This window comes from Arvicola amphibius, chromosome 15 (genome assembly GCF_903992535.2).
Source record: "Arvicola amphibius chromosome 15, mArvAmp1.2, whole genome shotgun sequence".
NCBI classification, from domain to species: Eukaryota; Metazoa; Chordata; class Mammalia; order Rodentia; family Cricetidae; genus Arvicola; species Arvicola amphibius.
The window spans coordinates 14,651,053-14,674,925 of record NC_052061.1 but is presented as its reverse complement, the minus strand read 5'-3'; the positions used below and the strand labels follow the sequence as shown (position 1 = coordinate 14,674,925).

Here is a 23,873-nt window from a genome sequence, read left to right as displayed (position 1 = left end):
ACGTGGGGGTCTCTGCAAACAGTAGGGCCAACAGAGTAACGGCCTGAGTGAGACTCAACAGGACTCAGCAGCTAGTGCTGGCTTAAATCAAGAGTCCGACACCAAACAGTTTATATTAGGCATATTTAAGTACAGCACAATTTGAAAAAAAAAGTTTTCCTCTCGTGATAATTAACTCAATCCCCATGTGCAAAATAAAGCTTAAGACAGAGGCTAAGAGTGCTTCCTGCTCTTCCAGAAGATCTGAGTTCAGTTCCCAGCAACATCGGGCAGCTCAAAACTGTAACTCCAGTTCCAGGGGACTGAACACTCTCTTCTGGCCTCAGTAGACTTCTGAGCACACATGAAAACATTCACAATATTTATAGTCATAAATATTTTTTAAAACTAAATCTAAAAGAGTAAAAGCATTCAAAATGTTTAAAATAAAAATTTTAAACAGGAATGGTATTATATGCTTCTACTCTCAGAACTTGAAAGGCAGAGGCAGGATGACCAAGAGTTTAAAACCAGCCTCACGTATATAGCAAACCTGCAGCCAACATGGGATACATGAGACTCTATCTAAAAAATCCAAAAAGCAAAGAACAAAATACATTAGTCCTAAAGTAAATCTTGCTAGATGCAGTGAAGCATGCCTGTAATCCTAGCACTGGACAGATAGGAATCCAAACCTAGGCTGAGTTATGTGAGACTCTTAGTAAAATGGAAGGGGAAGGGTGGGAAATACGAAGCTATGTAGCCCCGGATGACCCTGAATTTCTGATCCTCTTGCCTCTACCTCTCCAGTGTCAGGATTAACAGGCATGAACCACTATGCATCGCTTCGACAGTGCAAGGATAAACGCCAGGGCTTTGTGTGAGCTAGGCAAGCACACCTTCAACCGAGTCACGGAACTAAAATCCCATAGAGTAGATCTTAAATGTTTAAGATATAAGGCAAAATGGGGGTCTTTCATTTCAGCACTGCTGTGGCAGAGGCAGGCAGAACTCTGTGGGTCTGAGGCCAGCCTAGTCCACAGTGAGTTCCAGGCCAGTCAGTACTACGTAGCAATACTCAAAAAAACACAAGAGCAAGCGAGATGTAATGCAAGGAGCTGGAGAAATGACTCAGAAGTTAAGAGCACTTCCTGATCTTCCAGAGGACTTGACTTGAGTTCAGTTCCCTGTACCCAAGCACCTTGACAACTGCCTGGAAGGCCAGCTCCGGAGAATTAATTTGGTCGCCACTGGCACCACACAGGCACACACACACATAACATATTTTAAAAAAAAGATTTGGAATGTGTCGGACAGTGGTGACATACTCCTTTAGTCCCAGCACGCAGAAGGCAGAGTCAGGAGAATCACTGAGTTCGAGGTCAGCCTGGTCTACCTGTAGACCAAATTTCAGGACAGCTAGGGCTACACAGAGAAACCAGGTCTTGAAAAACAAACAAACTGTATAGGGAAGGCCCAGCCAATGAAACACACCCTGACCCTGAAACCAGAGTTAAAGAAACACATTTTGGCTATAGAATCAGTGCCAGTGAAGGAAATATGTCCTGGCCCTGAAATTAGAGCCAAAAGGCTAAAAAGGGCCAGTGAAAGAAACACTTTGGCTCTGAAACCAGAGCCAAGTCTACCCTAAGCAACTAAGCAGAAAACAAACCAATCCCTGAGCAGAGATCTAGCCAATCTGAGCTCAAGGGACTGAAATCTGACCAATTCCCAGCCTGAAAATCTTCTCCCGGCAAAAACTCTGCCTCTAAGAAGCCCTACGTAAGCTCTGCACCCGCTGAGTTTGCTGCTGTCTTTTCGACCCTGGCAGAGACAGCCACTCTCCTGGATTCTTCCCTCTTGAATGATGCTTGGGTGAGACCTTCCTTTACAGGAATGGAGCGCACGAGAGAAGTAACAGCTTTTGCCCGCAGCAGAGCAGGACTGTACTCCCCCACTTCCACTCGGGTTTCAGCTAGGCAGAGTTGTTACAACTTCGCTGGGGAAACCCTCTCCTGATGGAGGAGCAGAGCTTTCCCTGGGGCAGGGCTGTAACCTGCTCTGCCTACTGTGACCACCTGTGCTTGGTTCCCAATTGCCAGAATACTTTTCCATCCAAGCTGTAGTACCTAGCTTTCCTTGGCTCCCGACTGCCAGGATCCCTTTCTATCTGAGCTGCAATGCTTACACAAACAAACAAACAAAAAAGACTTAAAAGGCAACATGAACCTAGAAACTAAGATGGAAATATTTAATACATTAGAGAGATGAAAAGGCATATGTGGGGGAAATAAAATATAAAATAAAATGGAAATAATTAAAACAAGATTTCAAAACTAAAAATTAAAATGTTAAATATATTATTTTAAATATTATTAGAATGCCAGTTTTGCTCTTGTTTGTATTGAGACAAGGTTTCTCTATAGCTTTGGAGCCTGACCTGGAACTAGCTCTATAGAACAGGCTGTCCTTGAACTCACAGAGATCCTCTTGCCTCTCCCTCCTGAGTGCTGGGATCAGTGTTATATTTTATAATATATATGGCCACGCCTGGCCATATATATTATTTATATATAATATACATATAATATTATATATTATTTTATTTATATTATTTTAGCAAACTACCGCCTCCCGCATTAAATGTGCACCTCTACGGCACCGATTACAGTCTTCCAGTCTAGTTCCTTGGCTCCCTTACCTGAGGCCCCCGAGATTTCCGCCGCGCAGGCAGCGCTCTAGCCAGCCCGCCGCCCGCGAGGACCCACAGTCAAGATGGCGGCGTCCGCCATGCAGGCGCGCCGTCTCCTGCGGTTCTCCGTGGCCGTGGGGCCCAGGTCCTGTAACTACCGTGCGCCGCCACCCCCGCGCCGCCGCCCCGGGCCCCACTGGCCAGACCCGGAGAACCTGCTGAGCCCACGATGGCAGCTAGGGCCGCGGTATGCGGCCAAGCAGTTCGCGCGGTACGGCGCCAAGTCCGGGGTGGCCCCCGCCTCCCTGTGGCCGTCCCCGGAGCAGCTGCGCGAGTTGGAGGCGGAGGAGCGAGAATGGTACCCGAGTTTAGCAACCATGCAAGAGTCGCTGCGCATGCAGCAGCAGGCCCAGGAGGCAAAGCGTCGTGCCAGGTGCGTTATGGGGGCAGGTAATCCACGGCCCCGAAACCACGAATCCTCCGTCGGCGGCATGCGGAGCCCTTGTGGTGTAGGGTTAACATACATGTTCACTTGCCTGAAAAACAAAACTTCTGGCCGGGCAGCGGTGGCATACGCCTTTAATAATCCCCGCAGTTGGGAGGCAGAGACTGGTGGATCTCTGTGAGTTCGAGGCCAGCCTGGTCTACAAGCGCGAGTTCCAGAAAGGCTCCAAAGCTACAGAGAAACCCTGTCTCGAAAAACCAAACCAACCCCCTCAAACTGCTAGGTAAATTCTTGTCACTCAACTGCAGTTCTTGTGTTACTTCGCCCGCCCTTATATATACATAAGGTCTCACTGATAACCATAACTCATTATGTTTCCAGACTGGCACTGAATCTAGAATCCATCTACCTTTACCTTCTGTGTATCTGAGATTACAGGCCTGTACCAGGCTCAGCCTCAACTATTTTATCTTTACTAACGTTCTGTGCAAGAATCTGAGGATCCACACAATGGGAAACAAAACAGACAAGAATTTCACATGACAAGGGGCCCTCAGAAGGACAAAACACGGTTAAGAGTGCATGCTGGAGCCCGGCGATGGTGGTGCAAGCCCAGCACTCGGGAGACAGAGGCAGGTGGATCTCTGAGTTCGAGACCAGCCTGGTCTACAAGAGCTAGTTCCAGGACAGGCTCTAAAGCTACAGAGAAATATTGTCTTGGGGGAAAAAAAGTGCATGCTGGGGCCAAGCAGTAGTAGTGCATGCCCTTAACGCCAGCATTTGGGAAGAAGAGGCAGGCGGATCTCAGTGAGTTCGAGGCCAGCCTGGTCTAGAATGAGTTCCAGAATAGCCAAGGCTACACAGAGAGACTCTTTGTCTCAAAAAAAAAAAAAAAAAAACAAAAACAAAAAACAAAAAGGGGGGCGGGCATGCAGGAGAACACATCAGTTTGCTAGCCCTTCTATGTTTAAGCAAAGCCCCATATAACCAGTTATAGTTACTGGGAAAATCTCGAGTTCCCAGAAGGGGGAACAGGTGGTGCAAAGGTCCTGAGGTTGAGCCAAGCCTAGTGACACATGACTGTAACTTTGGAGAAGACATGATTGTTCAGAGGCAGGGTGTGAGGTCTGAGGACAGCCCTCATACCTATCAGTGAAACCCTTTATCATAGGTAAACTGGGCATGATGAAAGCACACCTATAATCTTAACCAGCTGGAGCCAGAGGCAGGGTAAATCACTGAGTTTTGAGGCCAGCCTCGTCTACATAGTAAGACCCTATCTTTAAAAAAAATTTCAGGCCAGTAGCAGTACAGGCCTTTAATCCCAACAATCAGTAGGCAGAGGCAGGCCAATTTTGGTGAGATCAAGGTCAGCCTCTACACTACAGAATGAGTTCCAGGGCAGCCAGGACTGCACAGAGAAACCCTGTCTCAAAAAAACAAAAAAGAAATTGATTTAAAAAAAAAAAAAAAAGCCTAGGGGCTGGAGAAAAATGGCTCAGACGTTAAGAGCACTGCCTGCTCTTCCAAAGGTTCTGAGTTCAATTCCCAGCAACCACATGGTTTAATGAGATCTGGCGCCCTCTTCTGGCCTGCAGGCATACATGCAGAAAATACCATATGCATAATAAATAATTTTTTAAAAAAATGCCTCAAGTGTGCCCTGAGGCACTGGGTCAGTGTGGCTGGGTAGTGGAGATGAGAACAGTGCTGGGCCCTGAGGTCCAGGGCAGACGTCAGCAAAGGAGGGACATGTGCGCATCAGATCTGTGGGGGAAATGGAGGAAGTCACAGACATCTGGATGATGCCATTTCTGGTGCAGGGTCCACGGCAAGCGAAATGTGTTCCTGGTATTTAACCTTGTCCTCTCAACTTTGAAAAGACAAGATCGCCCTTTGTACAGATGAAACTGAGGCCTGGCGAAGCCACACAGCTGTCCAGAGTCATGCTGGCAGAGTAGGATGGAGCTGGTTCCCCATCTCTCCCACCCTGGCTGGCTGGATGGTCCTTTCCTGTTTTAAGGCTCTTCAGACTGAGATATGAGTGTAACTAAGAAATTCACAGGGCTGGAAGAAAACATTCATCTAGTTGTTTCTGTGCCTGAATTTGGACCTGGCACACACAGCCATGACACGGGCATGAGGATGGTTTAGTGGGCAGGTAGGTGGAATCCAGGGTCGACTTGGTCTGCCCCTTACTGCCTGTTTTCCTCTGCAGGGAGCAGCACATCTCAGAGTGCATGGCCAAGATGCCACAGATGATTGACAACTGGCGACGGCAGAAGCGGGAACGCTGGGAGAAAGCTCAGGCTGACAAGGAGCGGAGGGCCAGGTTACAGGCTGAGGCCCAGGAGCGCCTGGGTTACCACGTGGACCCAAGGAGTGCCCGCTTCCAGGAACTGTTACAGGACCTAGACAAGCAGCAGCGCAAGCGCCTCAAGGAGGAGAAACAGCGGCAGAAGAAGGAGGCACGAGTTGCTGCTATGGCCTCTGCTGAAGCCCAGGACCCAGAAGTGTCTGGGGAGCCCAGTTCCTGAAAGCCCCTTTCCCAATAAAACCTGCTGCTGACAGCTCTGTTCTACACATTCTCCCTCAAGTTGTGACTTCCTGGGCCCCCGGCTCATTCCACAACACCTGGGGTGGGAGAATGCTCCACTGGGCTGTGTTCACACCTGGACGCTAGGCCATGCCATGAACTGGGGCTTCAGGGACAGAGAAAGGGGAATGGATGGGCAAATAATGAAGGAGCAGATGGCGGTGAAGAAAGAGGCTTCTGTTTACCAACATTAATCTCCAGTAATTAGCCAATTACCGGGGGGAGTACATCCAAACAGACTGCATGATAGAGGGAGCAGCAGCCCTTCTAGGGCTGAGCTGGGGCAGGGGCCCAAGTTTCCAGAGGGAAGAGATGCTGGGGCCCCCATCTGTGAGGCTCACAGGCGTCTTCCCCACGTCTTGGCATGCCATGTCACCTGTGCCCCAGCTAGCTCACAGATTCATAGGCTGCTGTGAGAAGCTCCAGTAGGCAGGCACCATTATTAGGGCTCACTTTTAAAACTTTATTCACTTCAAAACCTTTATTAGAGATGTGGTTCTGTCCTGGGACAGGGGTAGCCTTGGCCTTCAGAACTGATGGTACCTCCTTCTCCAGGCTGGAGGCCAAGGCCAGACTGGGGAGAAGGCCTTGGGCTTCCAATGAACTCACTCCAGATGGAAAGATTTGGGCCACTCCAATGGAGGATAAAAGTTTAGGGCTCCAGCTTCCCCTCATCATGGAGGAGGGAGGTGGGCTGTCCTTGGGGATGCTTCAGGGATGGGGAAGCAGGCAGGCGCCTCTCCATCTGGCTGCAGGGAGCTGGGACAGAGGCCAAGAGGGGCCCATCTGTCGCCTTCTGGTCTTGCCAGCAACTTTGAGCAGGCTGGGCTCTGTTCAGAGGATGGGGACAGCTGTCTGGCCCAGGTCTTGTCGGACTGAGATGGGAATAGGGGCCACTTCAGGAAGGTGGGAATCTGGGCTAGGTGGTTTTTCTTTTTCTTTAAATGGTTTTTGATTTTTTTCTTCCTCTTAAATAAACATGAATATATATATGTGTGTATATATATATATACATATATATATATACTTTTTCTTTTATAAACTTCTGTGGAGTGGGGTGGGGGCACTCCAGCCTCCCAGTATCACTCATCATCAAAGTTCTGACTCAGGAGGAAGTTGGCAGCCAAGTTCTCATTTTTTTCACACGCGAAGTAGGCCTGTATCACCAGGCTCTCTGGGAAGCCCAGTGCCTTCAGCTGTGGGAAGATGGGCAGGGGTAAGAAGGAGGGAGGCATGGGACTGCCCACCACAAGTGGCTCTTCAGCCAGGCCTCTTACCCTTTCTATAGCTTCCTTCTCCTGCGGCGTCACCTGGATATAGTTCATCTGTGGGGCCTCCTCCCCGATGGCACCAACCTCGCCCTCTACATCAGAGACGTCCGGCAGCTCCCCCAGGGGCTCATTCAGCATCTGGATGAACTGCTCCTGGTGACGGCTGATTTGCTGAGGAGAAGGGTGACAATCCAGTCCTTGACGCCTGTGCCCACGTCCCATCACAGCTCTGCCTACACGAGCTGTCAAACACTGAAGGTGCCTACTCTGGCCAAGCAGTCATGTAGTCATAGAAATAAACTGTCAAGGTAAGGCTAAGGTGCCAAGCTGGGCAGACGGGCATGGTGGCATACACCTTTAACCCTGGCACTTGGGAGGCAGAGGCAGGAGGATCTGAGTTTGAGGCCAGCCTGGTCTACAGAGGAATTTCAAGCTGGCCAGGGCTGTGTCTCAATTAAATGTCTCAATAAAAGAAACAAAAAAGTAAATGTAGCAAAGCTAGGCATGATGGATCACACCTGTAATCCCAGCCCTCGGGAGGCTGAAGCAAGAGGATCACCATGAGTTTGAAGCCAGCCTAACCTATATAGTGAGACTAAATAAAAACAAAAGTTCAGCCGGGTGGTGGTGGCACACACCTTTAATCCCAGTACTTGGGAGGCAGAGGCAAGGTGGATCTCTGTGAGTTCGAGACCAGCCTGGTCTACAAGAGCTAGTTCCAGGACAGGCTCTAAAGCTGCAGAGAAACCCTGTCTCGAAAAACCAAGAAAAAAAAAGTTCAAACCAAGTAGCTGCAGATATGCTAGTTAAGTTATTGAGGCCTTTTGGGAGGGGTCAACTGTCTCGCAGAAGAGGGGAGCTTCCCTCTGGCTAAAACAAGCACCAAGTGAAAATGCCCTAGATCCTGGGAGGATCCAGTGGGATGGTAAGTCTCAGAAGAGCTCTGTGGCATGAACAGCACAGAGAGTCTGGGAAGACCTTTCTCCTATGGCACATGGGGGAGTGCAGCTTGGGTGCCTCTCTGTCATGTTGCGAGTGAACCCAGGCCTCAACCTGCTAAGTACTCCACTACTAAGGCACACTCTCAGCCTGTGAAAACGTTATCCTTTTTCTTTCTTTTTTGAGATGATCTCACTATTTCAAGGAGCTGACTTCAAGTCCAGTGATCCTCCTACCTCAGCCTAAGTGCTGGGCTATACTACCACGCGCAGCCTGAGTCTGTTAAATACACTACTTGGAAATCTAGAGGTTCTGATGCAACCCTTTGCTTCTGCAGACATCTGACAATTTAGCCTCTTGGTGGACAGTCACCAGGGGCACTGTGTAGAATGAGGAGCCACGAGAGAAAGAAACAGGACACTGGGTGGACAAAGTGGCTGCCACTGGGGTAGAAGCAGAGACAGTCCCCAGGAGGCCATCAGAGGCTCAGGGCAGAAACAAACAAGTGGGCCTGAAAACTCAGAGCTCCAGGAAGTCCTCTCGTAGTTCAGCTGAGAGCAGTCCAGGGGTTCTGGTGTGATGACACAGGTTCAGGTCAGATCAGGAAGAAGGCCAGGACTGAGAAGCAGAGAGAGCTATGGTACAGCAAGAACTCAAGAAGACTGCTGAAGCCGGGCGGTGGTGGCGCACGCCTTTAATCCCAGCACTCGGGAGGCAGAGGCAGGCGGATCTCTGAGTTCGAGGCCAGCCTGGTCTACAAGAGCTAGTTCCAGGACAGGCTCTAGAAACTACAGGGAAACCCTGTCTCACAAAAAAAACAACAACAACAAAAAAAGAAGACTGCTGAGCTGGGCGGTGGTGGCGCATGCCTTTAAGCCCAGCACTGGGGAGGCAGAAGCAGGTGGATCTCTAGAGTTCGAGGCGAGCCTGGTCTACAGAGTGAGTTTCACAACAGGTTCCAATGCTATAGAGATGTATGGCAGGCGGCAGGCAGGCTGCTCTGGTGCTCTGGGCCTGACCTCTTCTGCAGGGGGATGTCAACAGCGTCTGTACCTCACTGAAGTCCAATTACACATGACCTTGTAGGTCATCACACAGCAAGGGACTGGACCTGTGTTAGTTCTGCTTTCTCAGAGCAAAGATATGTCCCTGGGTGTTCCCCTAAAGAACTAGAAAAAGCATCTGTCTCAGTTCCCTCGCCCTGGACCTCACCTGCAAGAGCTGAGGGTTCTCCTGGCCCAGCTGCTGGAGCAGTGCAGGGAGCAGCGCTGGGTTCTGCTGAATTACTTGTCGCATATTCTGGAATTGGGGCTGGTCCCGCAGGAACTCCAGGGGGTTCTCCACTGCTAGTGGCAGGAAGAGGTGTGGTGAGACCCCAGCAGGGCTCCTGTGTCTAGACTGTAGACACCCACAAATACTGTTCATCCTGCTCACCTGTTTCTGTGGCCGGCTGTTCTGGTACCTGGCTCTCCTGGACAGAACCATGTTCCGGCTCGGGGCTTCCGGGAATTCCCTGTCAGGGATCCTGCTCTTTAGTTCCATCCAACAGAGCCACTTCCCCCTCCCAAATTATCAGCCTGACAGGAGACAGGAAGGCCTCATCCCCGCCCTACATGCTCTCTGTCCGGCCTCTTTGGGAAGCCTTCAGTGGCAACATGAGCACCCAAGAGCCTATGGGGAGATTCCACTTCCATTCCTGTTGAGGTACGGAGACCTGGAGACTCCCTCACCGTGAGCAAGTACTCCACAGCTCTGTGGGGGTTGTTGTAGCTGGCCCTCAGCGCGGCCACAACCCGTTCCCGCTCGTAGCCCATGGACATGATCTCGGTCAGCATCGTCTCATACTCAGAGCCAGTCACTGTGGAGGGAGCAGCAGGGCCGGGGTCACCAGGAGCACTGAAGGGCAGCTCCCAGACCCTCCCATACCCAGACAAGGCTGTCAAAGGCTGATGGCTGGGGCTCCCAGTCGCCTCTGCCCTGAGGACCACCCACCCACCTAATGTGGAAGCTGCGTCTTCCTCTCGCCCGCTGCTACCTGAAGAGGGAACAGAGCTGCAAATTCAAGAGAGAGAAATCGGACCCTGGCTTCTGGTGGCTTGCCCTCCCCACAAGTGCATGGGACCACACTGGAAGGTGCAGAAGACAGGGCACAGGTAAGACTACTGTCCCTTCCTTACCCAGAAATGGATTCTGGAGATGTGGTGGCTGAATCTTCTGATGGGCTCTTGTCCTCACTCCTGGGAGGTGGAGGATGGGACATCCCTGATGCTGGGGCCGGAGGGAAAGGTGTGGAGGATTCCGAGGCAGCAGTAGGTGAGACCTCTAGGGGTGCTGGAGTACCCTGGCCAGTCTTGGTCTGTGACAACAAGAAGGGATCAGGCAGCAGCATCCCTATCAAGCCCCAACATCCTGCCCCATCACAGCCCCACCCTGCCTGTGGCTAATCTCTCCTGGGCACACAAGCTCTTTGCCAGCATCCCAGCTAATCTACCCACCTTGGTCACCATGACAACCACAAAGTTCTTCTCATCTATATGGTATTCCTTGATGGGGACATCATCACTCAAGATCTTGCCAGCATAGATGAGCTTCTGTCCAGCCACAGGGAAAGCTTCTCTACCCTTCTCAGCTTCTATCTTTTCCTTCAGCACCTTCACCTGGAATAAGGAGTAAGGTATTATAAACAAGACTAATAATGTGGGGTGTGTGTGTGTGTCACAAGTAGCACTAGCATTCAAAGATACCCTCAGTGAAGTCTAGGCATGGTTTGCACACATTTAACCCCAACACTGGGGAGAGACTGAGTTCCAGGCTAGCCAGAGCTACATAATGAGGCTCTCTCAAATACAATAAAGACTCCTTTCCTGACCCTTTTACTTTAGGGGAAAAGCTTTGCTCTCAATCATACAAGATTCCAATTCGTTCTGGTCAGCTGACAGCAATCGGTTATAGGCCAGACACTGAAGCTGCTCAGTGTGTGTCTGTGTGTGAGTGTGTGTTCACACGTAGGTGTGATGGTGGTAGTTTAGGGATGGACCCCAGGGCCTGTATACATTAAGTGCTCTACCAGAGCTCCATCCCCAAACCCTGTTTTAAACGGCCTGTGGAACAGAACAACACACAAGCCAGTCACTGTTCTCATGTGGAGACACTGATGTGAGAAGCAAATTTGTATTTCAGATGCCGTGTGGTTGAGAAGGGAAACAGTAATAAAGAAATGAAAGGGTATACCCACCACTGGCCTCTGTTCTGTAACTACTGAGACATCTTTTCCCTTCCATTTTTATAACAGGGTCTTTATTATTCTGTACTCCAGGCTGGCCTAGAACTATGTAGCTCAGACTGGACTGGAACTCAAAACAAACCCCATCTTGGCCTTAGTGTTCAGGAATCATAGACATGACCACAATGCCTAGACTTCACTTAGAGTATACCAGTAGCTTTATAGTATATTTGAGAAGATTCAGGGGAGGTGGCCCCAGTAGTAGCACCTACTTGAGAGGCTAAGTCAATACAGATCACTTGAGGCCCAGAAAGTTCAAAGTCACACTGAATAAAAAAACCCCACTCTCAAAAAGCAAAAGCAAACAAAAGTTCATGCAGCATGTTTAGGCTGCTGTCTATTACATGAAACAGAAAAAAATTTAATCCTGTCTCTGCCATTGTTGTGACCATGGCAAAGTTCCTTAACTCTGAGGTTGTCAAATGGAGAAAGTCAGGAATCCCCGAGGGACAATGCTATTTTGCAGATTCAGCAAGATGACACTGGGAAAGAATAAACGGCCAACAAACACGGACCACCAAAACTATTAAGATTAAGACCATTTATTATCATCAACATTGTCGTCACCAGTTGGCACCTCTTGGCCACTGATGCCAAACTGGGCCACCCGAGCAGCCTGCAGGCTGGGACGCAGAGCCGGCAGCTGACACCGGAGCGGGCCTGGGGACTCGCCCTGGGTCCAGGCAGGGAATGGCGGCCGAGCTGCCGGGGCAGGGCAGGGCCGATCGGGGGGGATCCGAGGAGGTCGAGCCGCTGGGGGAGGGCAGCAGGGCCCGGCCGCACGTCCTCCCCGCCCCTCCCGTTGGTTCCAGGCCTCCCTGCCCCCTCCCACCCCGGCACCCGGTCGCTCCCGCCACCCGGGCTCCGGCCCGCACCGTCTCCTCAGGCTCCATGCGTATCTTGAAGGTCTGCTGCTGCAACGTTTTAAGTGTGATGATGACGGCCATGGCGGGGCCGGAGCAACGCGGCAGCCCCGGGATCCTCGTATAACATGCAACTCACGCCGCCGCCATCTTAGCGCCCGGCTGCGCCGTGCTCCAAGCGCTTCCGGGGCAAGTGAGAAGCGCGCGCATATCAGCTATGTGACCCGTCTGTGAACCCGCCTCTACCTCTAGAGCATGCGTGGTAGCACTTCCCTTCCTTAGGCATGCGCAAACAGTTCAGCTTTGCGCTTTAGCTAACGGGCAAACATCACGTTCTTGATGATGTCATGTTTGTCAATAGTGACGTCATATGCCAGCAAAATGGCTTCTAAGGCACCCACTTCCACTACCAGTTTTTATGGTTTTTGCTTTAGGTTTAGTTGCCCTAATTCAGATCTGATCAAACTAAAGGTAATTTAGCAGAAAGCAAGTGAAGTTACCACAAATTTCACACCAAGTTTTTTCGATTCAGGGTTTCTCTGTAGCTTTGGAGCCTGTCCTGGAACTAGCTCTTGTAGACCAGGCTGGCCTCGAACTCAGAGATCCACCTGCCTCTGCCTCCAGAGTGCTGGGATTAAAGGCATGCACCACCACCTCTCAACTGTCCATGACTAGGCTGACAACCAAATATAAGAAACAGGGTATCATGTGGCTCCATTTTTAAGAGCTATCTTATTAATTTTTGGAATAAATTCTTATAGTTCGTGGGTGCCTTACCTCTTTGTGATATTTCAATGACTGGCAATCCATTCAACACCTCAAAAATATTTAACATTTTCCAAGGCTCCTTTATGTTAAATACAATTCTCCCCTCCATAGATTTCCCTTGCTTGCACCCACGTTTTTCTGGGAGGTAAGGGGTATTTCAAGAAGCCTTAAGTCACCATCACATAACTAAAAGGTGGTAAAAACATCAGCCTTGGAAGGGGGGCATCACATCAAAGGTGATTTAAGGGACTGCAGTGAAGCTAAGCCTAGGCTCTCATAAAGAGAACCTAAGCATCAACATCCTCCCAGGCAAAACTGACCACTCACTATTCACTATGAAGCTTGCTTTGCCAAATGCTTCCCGCCACACCAATGACCAGGCAGTTCCCAAAGGCCTGCCTCTCTCCAGCCACCTGAGTATAGACTCCTTCAAAATTGGCGAGGGCAAGTTCAGTTTCTTTCTAAGGTCACAGGCCTCCTGCCCACCTTCCAACTTTAAATGGCAAGTCCATGACCCAACAGTGAGGACCCCAATCCTTTCAGTCCCTCTTCCCATTGTGATAGGCAGGCACCCAGAACATGCTTGGTAAGCCATCTCCAATTGAACATAGCCAACCCCTTTCTATCAGCTCAGTCCTAGAAACATGGACCCTTGGGCTAAACCACTCTCTGAATTTAGTTCCTTGACTATGACTTACCAGCAATCACTTCAATAATGCGAGGTTTGAAACTGCTCAACTATCCTATGTAGCATTATCAGAAAGCAGACTAAGAGATCCAGCCTACTCTTTGAGACAGGGTTCTCTGTGTAGCCCTGGCTGTCCTGGAACTCGCTCTGTAGACCAGGCTGGCCTCAAACTCAGAGATCCGCCTGTCTCTGCCTCCCAAGTGCTGGGATTAAAGGTGCGCCACCAGCCCCTTAACAATAGATGGTTAAGATGAAGGTTCAAGTGTCTGCCCAGCAGTCGCTAAACTCAGTCAGCAATCAGTCTGTTCATCACACATCTGCTGCCAGGACAAGGGACTTCAGGCATCAAAACTTGTCGGCTAGCTGGTCAGTGATGGTGCACGCCTTTAATTCTGGCACTTGGGAAGCAGAGGCAGGCAGGTCTCTGTGAGTTAGAGGCCAGCCTAGTCTACAGAGTGAGTTCCAGGACAGGCTCCAAAGCTACATGGAGGAATCCTGTCTAGAAAACAAAATCAAATCTGACAGCTGCTCTACTGCTTCAGATTACATGATACATATATATATGTAACAATGTCATTTTTGTGGGATTCGGCCAACTCCAATAGCTCAAGCATGAGCCACCAGCACCCTCAAAAGCCACTTGATTCCCTGACGTACATCCTCCCAGAGAAGGAAACACGGTAGGGAAGACACAAAACTTAATTTAATAGAAATTTTGTTTGTAGTTCTTACACTCTCAGTGTGAGCTGTGCTAGAACTGGCTGCCCCACAAGCGGCCCAGTCCTGGGGGCAAGGGAGAAAGGGGATGAGAAGACCCCCATTCTTCCTCAGTGCTGGGGGCAGGGGAGACACCACCCCCTTTTCTCCTGCCCTCCTCTGAGATCCAAGGAGAGCAGATGCAATCTCAAGCCTAGGACTTTTCCTCCACACCCCTTTTCCTGGAGTTGGAGGGTAGTGACCAGAGGTTGGAGAGAAAGGGACAGAAGAAAAAGATGTTGATTCAAAACGAGAAGCCAGGAGCTGAGGGCTGAAGGAGAATTAGGACAAACACCAGTAAAAAAAAAGGGGGGAGGGAGGTCCGGGGGGAGGCAGGGAACAAAATCAGAATCCACCCCAGATCTGAACCTGCCTGGAAAAAATGAAAAGTTCCTGAGTCTCATAGAGACATTATTGGAGCAGCCAGCTCTGCAGCGGGGTGTTCAGGCCTCAGTCCAGCCCTGGAGGCAGGTGGTGTGGCCTCTACAGCTCATCCTTGGCTTGGGCAGTGGCATCCTCATCTTCCTCCTTCTCATCCTCATCTTCTTCATCTTCATCTCTCTCATCCTCATCCTCTTTGTCCTCTGCCTCTTCCTCCTCTTTGCGCTTCTTGTCCTCCTCTTCTTCCTTCAGCCTCTGTTCTTCATCCTGCTTGTCCTTCATCTGCTTTTCTGCAGCCTGTGGGGACGGACCACACCTTTTAGTACCTGGTTCTCACCTGCCTCCCAGTCCCCGCAGCTGACCCCTAGTAAGACAGGAACCCCAGCCAACCTTGGTGACACCCCATGTTTCATTGCCAAATTCCTCTGCGTAGGCCTCATCATTGGTGATGAGAAAGTTGTCAAAGATGGTGCCAGACTTGACCTGGGGAGGAATGGAAAGACAGATGGTCAGCAGTGACTTCTGACAGCCCTGGCTCTGAACAGAGCTGTTCTATTTCTACCATGTGAGGCAGCAAGGTGTGGGTAGAACATGCCTTTAATCCTAGCACGAGGAGGTAGAGGCTAGACTCCTTATGGAGTTCCAAGCCAGCCAGTGCTACGTAGTGAAATGCTTCCCGAAAAAGGGGGGTGGAGAGGGGGCGGGGGCGGGGGCATGGCAGGTATGTTGGTGCAGTAGAAAGGCAAGAAGGAAAGAACTCCAGGCCAGACTGGGCTACGTGGTGAACTCCAAGATACCCAAGGATACACACCAAGACCAAGAAAAAAGGGGATACTGAAGTTTAAAAGCCATGCTTTCAGGACATAAACCTCTACCCTAGTGACCTGTACTACTGACTTAGGTGCTCAGAGGGGCCAGACACCGCCTATGAGGTGTCAGCTAATAAAGGCAGTTGCTGTCAGAGTTGATTCCTAGGATGGGCACACGATGAAGAGAATCAACTTCTAGCTTTCCTCTGACCTCTGTATGTGCACCCACATAAATACAAAATAAAACGTATTAGTAATAATAAAACCAACTTTCTTATCAAGGTGGTGGTGGCGCAAACCTTTAATCCCAGCACTTGGAGGGCAAAGGCAGACAGATCTGAGTTTGAAGCCAGCATACTCTACAGAGCGAGTTCCAGTACAGCTGGGGCCACACAGAGAAACCCTATCTGGAAACCCAACCCCTCCCTGCCCCCCAAACCCCAACTTTCTCCTGTGCTGTGAAGAAAAAGGCATCACAAGAAACACCTCAGGGGCTGGAGAGATGGCTCAGTGGTTAAGAGCACTGCTTGCTCTTCCGAAGGTCCTGAGTTCAATTTCCAACAACCACATGGTGGCTCACAACCATCTGTAATAAGATCTGGTGCCCTCTTATGGTTTGCAGGCATACATGCAGACAGAATACTAAGAATACTGTATACATAATAAATAAATCTTAAAAAAAAAAAAGAAACGCCTCATAAAATGTACGGCTTTGGAGTCTGGACACTTTGAGTTGGTTCTTCCCTCCAGAACTACCAGTATGATCCTACAACTTGAGGTTTGCCAACAATCTTTGTATTTCCTGTGTCTCACCTGCCAGAGATCAAGGCCCAGGACACCAAAACTATCGTAGGCATAGATATTGGCATCCGGGGAATATTCAGGGTTGTCAATTTCCGGGTGTATCCAAGTACCCTTGTAATCTGGGTTGTCAATCTGACGTGGCTTCCACTCGCCCTGCAGAGGAGAACCAGGTGAATAGAGGTGGACATATTCTTCAGCACAAGCAACAGCCCTGCAGAGGACCCCAACGCCTATTGCTTTGTTTCTGCAGTGCAATATTAATTACAGCGCACAGGCAAGCATCCGACCAAGTGAGCCACACCCACCACTAGAGCTTACCTTGTACTCAGGATTCTGAATAACTGGTGGTTCCCACTCCCCATCCATCTCTTCATCCCAGTCCTCAGGCTTCTTAGCATCAGGGTCAGGGATGTGCTCAGGCTTGTCCCAGTCCTAGGAAGACACATGGAGGTCAGAGGGAGCCCAGGTGTCCTCCACTCTGACGGCGGAAGAGCCACTGTCTGAGCACCAACCTCAGGTTTAGAATCTGTGGGGTCATCAATCTTGGCTCGTTCGTCCCAGTCTTCTGGCTTGGCGGCATTAGGATCCTTTATCTTCTTGGGTGGCAGAAAGTCCCAATCATCCTCCAAGGAGCCTGACTCCACCTGGCTGTTGTCAATTTTCACCTCATACGTGTTGTCTGGCCGCACAATCAGCGTGTACAGGTGTGTGAATTCATCATCCTGAAGAGGGAAGGTGGTGAGCAGCCCCTCCCACCAGGCTACTGCCTGGGCCTCCCACGACAGCCACTTAAATGACTACCCCGGCACACCTTACACCGGATGTCCTTGTTGATCAGCACATTCTTGCCCTTGTAGTTAAAGATGACATGAACCTTCTTGGTGCCAGGACCGCAGATGTCTGGACCTACACGAGCAGCAAACACAGGCTGCTTACTAAGGCAGGCTCTAGCCCTCTCCGTGAAAGACCTAGCCTCGCCTACTTATTAACTCTTCCATGTGCATGTATGCGCACCACGCATATGCAGGAGCCTCAGAGATCAGAAGCAGGAACTGGACACCCTGCCACCCACCAAGATAAAGGACCCCGAAGCTACCATCTGAGTGCTGGGAGCTGAACCCGTGTTCTCGGGAACCACTGGATCATCTCTCCAGTCCATTTTGTTTGACAGAGGACACTGTTACAAGTACCTCACGCTGGCCTTAAACTATTAATCTACCTCAGTGGTCTAAATGCTGGAATCACATGTGTGCACCAGTATACCTAGCCAGGAGTAAAGACCCGATTCTATTTTCTTTTTCTGAGACAGGTTCTCTTTACATATCCCTGTCTTGGAACCCACAAAGATGCACCTGCCTTCGCTACACCCAGTACTGGGATTAAAGGCATGTGCCACCACTTCAGGGTCAAAGACCTGATTCTTTAACTCAGGACAAATCTGAAAAAGATTACCATTCTAGGACCAGCAAAGCGGCTTAGAGGTAAATCAGTGATTTCCACCAAGCCTGACAACCTGAATTCAAATGCCAGAATCCAAATGACAGAGAGATTTCTGAAATTGCCCTCCGACCTTCACACCAGGGTGCCCAAACATACATGCATAAATATGAACACACTCAAAAGGGTTTCCAGTGATTTAGATTAAGTCACCGGCTTCATTTCTAAGATTTGGAAACATCTAGAAATAATACAAATGAACAACAAAAATCTACAACTAAAATAAGATTAACCCTTTAGTTATCCCTTCAGGAAAAATAGATCCTCATTCATTGCTTTCTATGGCTGTGGAAACCAGCTTTCTGAGTATAAAGGGGTCAGTCTACTACCACTGTCCAACAGGCAGAGGACCGCACTGGCTGCCCTCCCCCCTCACCAAACATGATGTTGTATTCCGAGTCTCCGTGCATGTCCTTCTGATCCAAACTACCCGGAAACAGCTTCACGTAACCGCCCCCACAGTCGATATTCTGTTCATGCTTCACCGTGAACTGTACCACCAGTGTCTGGCCCTTGTTGCTGAAGGGTTCGAATCTAGCGGACAGCGCGTAAAATCGGGCATCTTGGCTTGTCTGCAGCCCTGTGGGATGGAGTGTCGTCAGGGGGACCCCGAGTATCCTAGCCCTCGAAGGGCACTAATGACCTCCCCTTCCTTCCCCCACCTGTCCTTGGCTCCCGGGTTCCTGGGAAAAGCCCAAGCTCTGAGTGCTGACTACAGCTTCCTCCAGGAAATCGTCTTCAATCTGAACACCCACTCCCTGCCTCTTACCTTTATCTTTCTCCTGGTCCCCGTAGAATTTGCCAGAACTGAGGACAAATTTGCCAAAATCGGACTTGTGTTTGGATTCGACCCAGCGGTTGGTCCAGTCATCTGGTGGGGGGGGGGACGGCATAGAGTCAGATCAGCAGGCCCGCTGACCCCCGCCCCCATACCCAACGTCTGTCAGAAGTCACCAGCAGGTGGGGGCGGGGAGGGGGATTCCCATCCCAACCTCGAACTTGACACCTCGAGCCGGCTTCAGGTCCTCGGACGAACCCTAACTCCGGGCGCGGGAAACTGCTATGCCTTCCACGGCCCCCAAGGACGCACAACAGGAACCGCCCGCGGCTCTAGTCCCCCGGGGCCACAGTGTTGGCCCTCTAAACCGTAATTATATTTACACACGGCGAGGCAGCCATGGGTTCCAGGCCAAGCCGCCGCTGAGACAGCTCGAGGCGGGCCCAGACCTTACCTCCGTCCAAGAACTGCTCTTTGAAATAGATGGCAGGCTCTGCAGCCGCCAAGCCGAAGAGACTGAGCAGGAGCGGCACCGAAAGGAGCATGGCGGGCCGAGGGGGCGGCGGCGCACGGGCCCTTTAAAACGATCGTCGGGCAGCGGCTCTGCGGTACTGACGGACGCTGCCGCCGCGGCTCCAATTTATATGCACCCACCTCTCACACCAACCTGACCCGGCCCTGAGCCCGCCCCTCGGCCCTTTTGACTGGTTTAGACCCACGGCTGTCCCTTCTCATTGCGTCCTTGTCGGCTCAGCAAGTTAGGCTGTGGCTCGGAACGCTGGGATCCCAGATGGCCGATTTCTATTGGTCGCACCATGGGCCAATGAGGGTCGACCACGCGTTGTGGGGGACGCCCCCTGGTGGGGTGGGGGCCTGAGCCCACTCGGGTCCGGTCACGTGACCGGGCCTCAGCCCAACCCCCGCCCTTGCTGGTGCGAGTCCCTGGCTTTCCTTCGAATCGTTTAAAGAATCCGCGCGAGCGAGCCCAGGTGGTAACCGTAAGGGACCAAGACCCGGGCTCAAATTCGACCATTTTGCATCCTCTGCACAGAGGGACGAAGGAAGGCTTCCTAGCCACTTTCTATCCGTCCTGCGCTTAGGGAACGCCCACCCGATGGAGCGCTTTTCCTGTTCAGGATAAGGGCAAGTGCCAGTATCCTGGGGTTTCGCTGCATTCTAGTGTCCCAGCTGCTCATGCCAGTAGAGAAAGTGCCAGCTTTTTCCTCCTTCTGTCTCGTGCCCTAGCAGCCTGTCAGACTACTGTGTGACATGATGCAAGTCGCTTTGCCTCTCTGAAATAACAGAGGCCAAAATGCGTGACCCTGAGTTGTCTGGCAGAAATGCTTTTCAACCTTTTAGGGCTATCTACGGTTTGAGGGTAGGAAACACAGAGGTCTCAGAGGGGTGTGGCCGTAAGCCTGTATCTTCGGGTGAGAGGTACGGTTATTATCTTTTTTTACCCAGAGCTGGGAAATGAAAGGGGTCACTACTTTGTGGTCTCCCACAAACGACTTGGCTTTTGCAATTAAACGGCTATAGGCAGGGGGAAGGGGTGCCGTTTAAGGAGAGAAAAAGGGACACAGATGGCAATTGTGATAGAGTCCTATAAGCAGGACCCTTGGATCTTGAGTCCTGACTCAAGTCAAGTGGCTGTGGCCAGCTCCCGGCCTGCTGCTAGGTGGTGGGGGATGGGAGGTGGTTCCAAACTAAGGAAATGGGAACGCTGGGACAGACTACGGGCTGGGCCCTGGGAATCCTTAAGAAAATGGAGTGCTTCCTCCTCAGCGAGAGGAATTCAGAGGTGAATGACACTTGAGGTCAAGAAGTTGGAGCTCCACCCCCAGGCAGTGCACAGAACTGAGTATTGTTGGTCTAGGTCCCAGTGGAGGATATCCAAGTTCAGAGTGATCTTCACAGATCTGTGATTGGCTCTCCTTCCTGTCCTGTGCCACTAACACATATGCTTAATGCTCCAGCTTTATGGTTAATGCGTTGTTGCTTGGAATGGAACCCAGGGACTTGTGCATGCCCTCTAGGGGTTGAGATACATCCTTACCTCTGAAAGTTTTGACAGTCATGCGGTGTAGCCCATACTACCCTCAAATGCACATCTATAATTCCAGCGCTTAGGAGGCTGACTGAGCAGAAGGAAGTCTGGCTCCAGACCAGCCAGAGCTACAAAATCTCTGTCTCAAAAACAGAAGGCAGACAACATCTGAGGAACACCACCTGAGGTCAGCCTGTGGCCTCTACATGCATGTGCACATACAGAAAATAAGTGGGGCTGGGGATGTATCTCAGTCGGTAGAGTGCTTACCATACATGAGGAGGAGCCCTGGGGCTCCTCCTCAGCGCCGCATAAACAGGATGGAGTGGTGTATGCCTATTGTCCTAGCACTCAAGAGGTTGAGGGATCAAAACTTCAGGGCCATTCTCAGCTGCATAGTGAGTTGGAGGTCAGTAGGGGGGGGTCACAGAAGACCCGGTGCCTTCAACACAGTGAAATCAGGGACTGGACAGTAGTTTTGGAGCACTTGCTGCTTTCCAGAGGCCCCTGAGTTCAGTTCTAAGCAGCCATGTCAGATGGTGCACAGCCTCGGCTCCAGTGGCTCCAAGGCCGCTGGCCTCTGTAGACATCCACACACACACACATGGGAAAAACATATTTCAGGAGACAGAGGCAGGTAGATCTCTATGAGTTTAAGGTCGTGAGCCAGGCTTACATAGTGAAATAAACAAGAAAATACTTTAAAAGAAGTAAAAGAAGAACCAGGGATATGGCGTAGTGCTAACCAGGAAAGCTTAAGAACCCACGTTCAATCCCAGAAACCACATCAGAAACTGGATATAGGGGCTTGAGAGATGACTTAGTGGTTAAGAGCACTGGCTGCTCTTCCAAACGAGCCCAGTTCCATCCCCAGAACCAACACGAAGGATCACAGCCATCCGTATCTCCAACTCCAGGGGATTTGAAGCCCTCTACTGTAGGCACCAAGCATGCAAATGGTACAGAGACATACATGCAGGAGACACACATGCAGGCAAAGAACCTCTACGAATAAAGTGAAATTAAAGTTCTTAAAAAGTCAAATGTGGCAATGCACATCTGTAAACCCAGCTCTACTACAGTAGGATGGGAGGTAGAGACAGAAGAACCACCAGCAGTAAAAAAGAATAAGAGAGACTGGGCCGGAGAGATGGTTCAGAGTTTAAGAGCACTGGCTGCTCTCTCAGAGGTCCTGAGTTCAATTCCCAGCATCCACATGGTGGCTCACAACCATCCGTAATGAGATCTGGTCCCTTCTTCTGTCCTGCAGGCATACATGCAGGCAGAATAACATATACAAAATAAAGAAAGAATTTTTTTAAAAATGAACAAGAGAGAGCCTGCGTCAGGTATGGTAGAAGGCGAGAACAGAGTCCTTAAAGTTGTCCTGTGACCTCAACACATGTGCTCTGGTACACAGAAACTATACTAACATTTTTTTTTAATTAAGAAAAGCCAGGTATGGCAGCAGACCTTCAGTCCCAGCACTGGGGTGCCAGTGACTCTAGTGGACCTCTGAGAGTTCTGGGCCAGCCTGGTGGTCTACACAGTGAGAGCTAGGTAAGCCAACGTTACATAGTGAGACCCTGTCACAAAAGAAAAGAAATTGGCATAAGTCTTAGGGGAAAACAGAAGTTATTTTGAACTGAGGAGAGAGGGGCCTAAACTGATGAGTCCTGAATGTAGGACTTCGCTAGACGGTTGGAATTGGGGAATATTAGAACTGATATGTATAAGGCTCAAACAGTGTTGATGAACATCGCGTATGAGCGTGGCTCAGAACTGGGGATGTACTACAGTGATGGAGCCCTTGCCTAGAAAGCATGAGGTCCTGGGTTCCGTTCCTACACTAGCAAAAAAAGTCCGAGGCATGGTCCACACTTAAATTACTGTTACCAGTCGAGTGATTATGACACACGCCTTTATTCCCAGCTCAGGAGGCAGAGGCAGGCATGTCACTGTGAGTTCCAGGCCACCCTGGCCTACATAGTGAGTTCCAGGACAGTCAGGGCTACAAAGAGAGACCTTTGAGCACAGGGCTGCCTTCCTTGCCAGTGATGTCTTGCAACACTTCTCATCTGAGACCTTCAAAGGCAGAGTCTCCCCCCAAGAGGAGGAAGAAGAGATACCTGCGTCATGACAAGCCCCCCACACCTACTTGGCCATGATCACCCTGGTAATTCAGGCAGCACCTTTCTGCAGGCTGAAGCTGGCCCAGATAGATCATCCGTCAGGTCCAGGCAATGTTCCTCTTCTTCAGGGACGACTACAAAGGCTGGCAGGACTTCTTCTGCTACAACCTTTCCTCTAACTGGTGCTTCCTAAGGTGCCCAAGGACCCTGCAAAGCCCCAGGCCAAGGGCAACTTCTGGGCGGTGGGTGTGAGCCTGATCCCGGCAGAGGCGCTGCACCTTCAGAACACTGCCCTGTGCGATGGCAACCTGGGGCACACAACACAGAGCTTTCGTCTAGAACCTGAGCCCCTACGTGCTCCATGGCCGGCCTTACCAGCCGCCCAGTCTCCCACCGCCATCCAGGTACGGTTTCAGCATCCAATGTAGTGGTGCCCTTGGCCACACTACCTCCCACCTCTTGTCCCCAGTGCCCGTCTTCAACCAGTCCAGCCTACTGGAGTGTAGGTACTGAATCCCCAGGGTCCCCGGACCTGCTCTGTGATCTAGATTCCCTCTTCCAGGGAGAACCACCCAACAAGAGCATCTATGATGTGTGAGCCAGTCACCCTTGGGACCTGGCTGCTCCTGCCCCCGGCTGGCTGCTCTCCTGGTACAACTATAATAGTTCAAGGCAGGCAAGGGCAGCTTCTCCCTTCTACCCCTGGGTACCATCTTGATGAAGACCAGAACTAGGATCATGTCCACAGCAATAGCTTTAAAACACCAGGCACATAGCAGGGCGGTGGTGGCACACGCCTTTAATCCCAGCACTCAGGAGGCAGAGGCAAGCGGATCTCTGAGTTCGAGGCCAGCCTGGTCTACAAGAGCTAGTTCCAGGACAGGCTCTAGAAACTACAGGGAAACCCTGTCTCGAAAAAAAACAAACAAAAAACCTAAAAAACACCAGGCACACCCTTGCTGAAAACCCACAACTTAATTGGGCTACTCCAGAAAGGGTTTTGCCTCTGCTAGACACGACAGGTCTGGCCAATCATGCCTTCGACTCTGCCATACCCAGGGACCAGATCTGGAGAAACAACACTCAGCCTAGAGTAGTGCATCTTCTCTTTATCCTACCCTCTCATGCCAGTCTGAAGTCTTGCC

At 50.7% G+C, this 23,873-nt stretch overlaps 3 protein-coding genes and 1 pseudogene across 5 annotated transcripts; 2 read left to right on the top strand and 2 right to left on the bottom strand.

Annotated features, from left to right (window-relative positions):
* The first annotated feature begins 2,720 nt into the window (after positions 1-2,720).
* Positions 2,721-5,701, top strand: Gadd45gip1 (GADD45G interacting protein 1). Its single transcript, XM_038312608.1, has 2 exons — positions 2,721-3,104; positions 5,335-5,701. Exons 1-2 carry the CDS (start codon positions 2,755-2,757, stop codon positions 5,651-5,653), a joined length of 669 nt encoding a protein of 222 aa, XP_038168536.1. The 5' UTR covers positions 2,721-2,754; the 3' UTR covers positions 5,654-5,701.
* Positions 5,702-6,154: 453 nt separating this feature from the next.
* On the bottom strand, positions 6,155-12,281 carry Rad23a (RAD23 homolog A, nucleotide excision repair protein). 3 transcript variants are annotated; one of them, XM_038312607.1, is made up of 9 exons: positions 12,081-12,281; positions 10,418-10,579; positions 10,100-10,278; positions 9,919-9,974; positions 9,653-9,780; positions 9,357-9,435; positions 9,135-9,268; positions 7,057-7,154; positions 6,155-6,910 (listed from the first exon to the last, which is right to left on the bottom strand). In XM_038312607.1, exons 1-9 carry the CDS (start codon positions 12,150-12,152, stop codon positions 6,853-6,855), a joined length of 966 nt encoding a protein of 321 aa, XP_038168535.1. In that variant the 5' UTR covers positions 12,153-12,281; the 3' UTR covers positions 6,155-6,852. The 3 variants fall into 3 exon arrangements, with proteins under 3 accessions (XP_038168535.1, XP_038168533.1, XP_038168534.1); XM_038312605.1 differs by having other exon boundaries at positions 6,155-6,908; positions 6,990-7,154; positions 12,081-12,279; XM_038312606.1 differs by having other exon boundaries at positions 6,155-6,908; positions 6,990-7,154; positions 9,135-9,265; positions 12,081-12,279.
* Positions 12,282-14,209: 1,928 nt separating this feature from the next.
* On the bottom strand, positions 14,210-19,181 carry Calr (calreticulin). The gene is made up of 9 exons (XM_038312604.2): positions 19,004-19,181; positions 18,541-18,642; positions 18,148-18,351; positions 17,086-17,180; positions 16,787-16,996; positions 16,593-16,706; positions 16,284-16,427; positions 15,052-15,144; positions 14,210-14,958 (listed from the first exon to the last, which is right to left on the bottom strand). The coding sequence occupies exons 1-9, from the start codon at positions 19,092-19,094 to the stop codon at positions 14,764-14,766; spliced, it is 1,248 nt and encodes a 415-aa protein (XP_038168532.1). The 5' UTR covers positions 19,095-19,181; the 3' UTR covers positions 14,210-14,763.
* Positions 19,182-22,653: 3,472 nt separating this feature from the next.
* Positions 22,654-23,241, top strand: LOC119802232 (annotated as a pseudogene).
* Positions 23,242-23,873: the final 632 nt, after the last annotated feature.

Coding starts and splice junctions, on each gene's coding strand:
- Calr (XM_038312604.2), bottom strand. CDS start 19,094: ATGCTCCTTTCGGTGCCGCTCCTGCTCAGTCTCTTCGGCTTGGCGGCT. Junction 18,352..18,540: donor GGACCAGGAGAAAGATAAAG/GTAAGAGGCAGG, acceptor TCCATCCCACAG/GGCTGCAGACAAGCCAAGAT. Junction 16,707..16,786: donor CCACAGATTCTAAACCTGAG/GTTGGTGCTCAG, acceptor GTGTCTTCCTAG/GACTGGGACAAGCCTGAGCA.
- Rad23a (XM_038312605.1), bottom strand. CDS start 12,152: ATGGCCGTCATCATCACACTTAAAACGTTGCAGCAGCAGACCTTCAAG. Junction 9,781..9,918: donor AGACGCAGCTTCCACATTAG/GTGGGTGGGTGG, acceptor CTCCCTCCACAG/TGACTGGCTCTGAGTATGAG. Junction 7,155..9,134: donor AGAACCCTCAGCTCTTGCAG/GTGAGGTCCAGG, acceptor CCTTCTCCTCAG/CAAATCAGCCGTCACCAGGA.
- Gadd45gip1 (XM_038312608.1), top strand. CDS start 2,755: ATGGCGGCGTCCGCCATGCAGGCGCGCCGTCTCCTGCGGTTCTCCGTG. Junction 3,105..5,334: donor GAGGCAAAGCGTCGTGCCAG/GTGCGTTATGGG, acceptor TTTCCTCTGCAG/GGAGCAGCACATCTCAGAGT.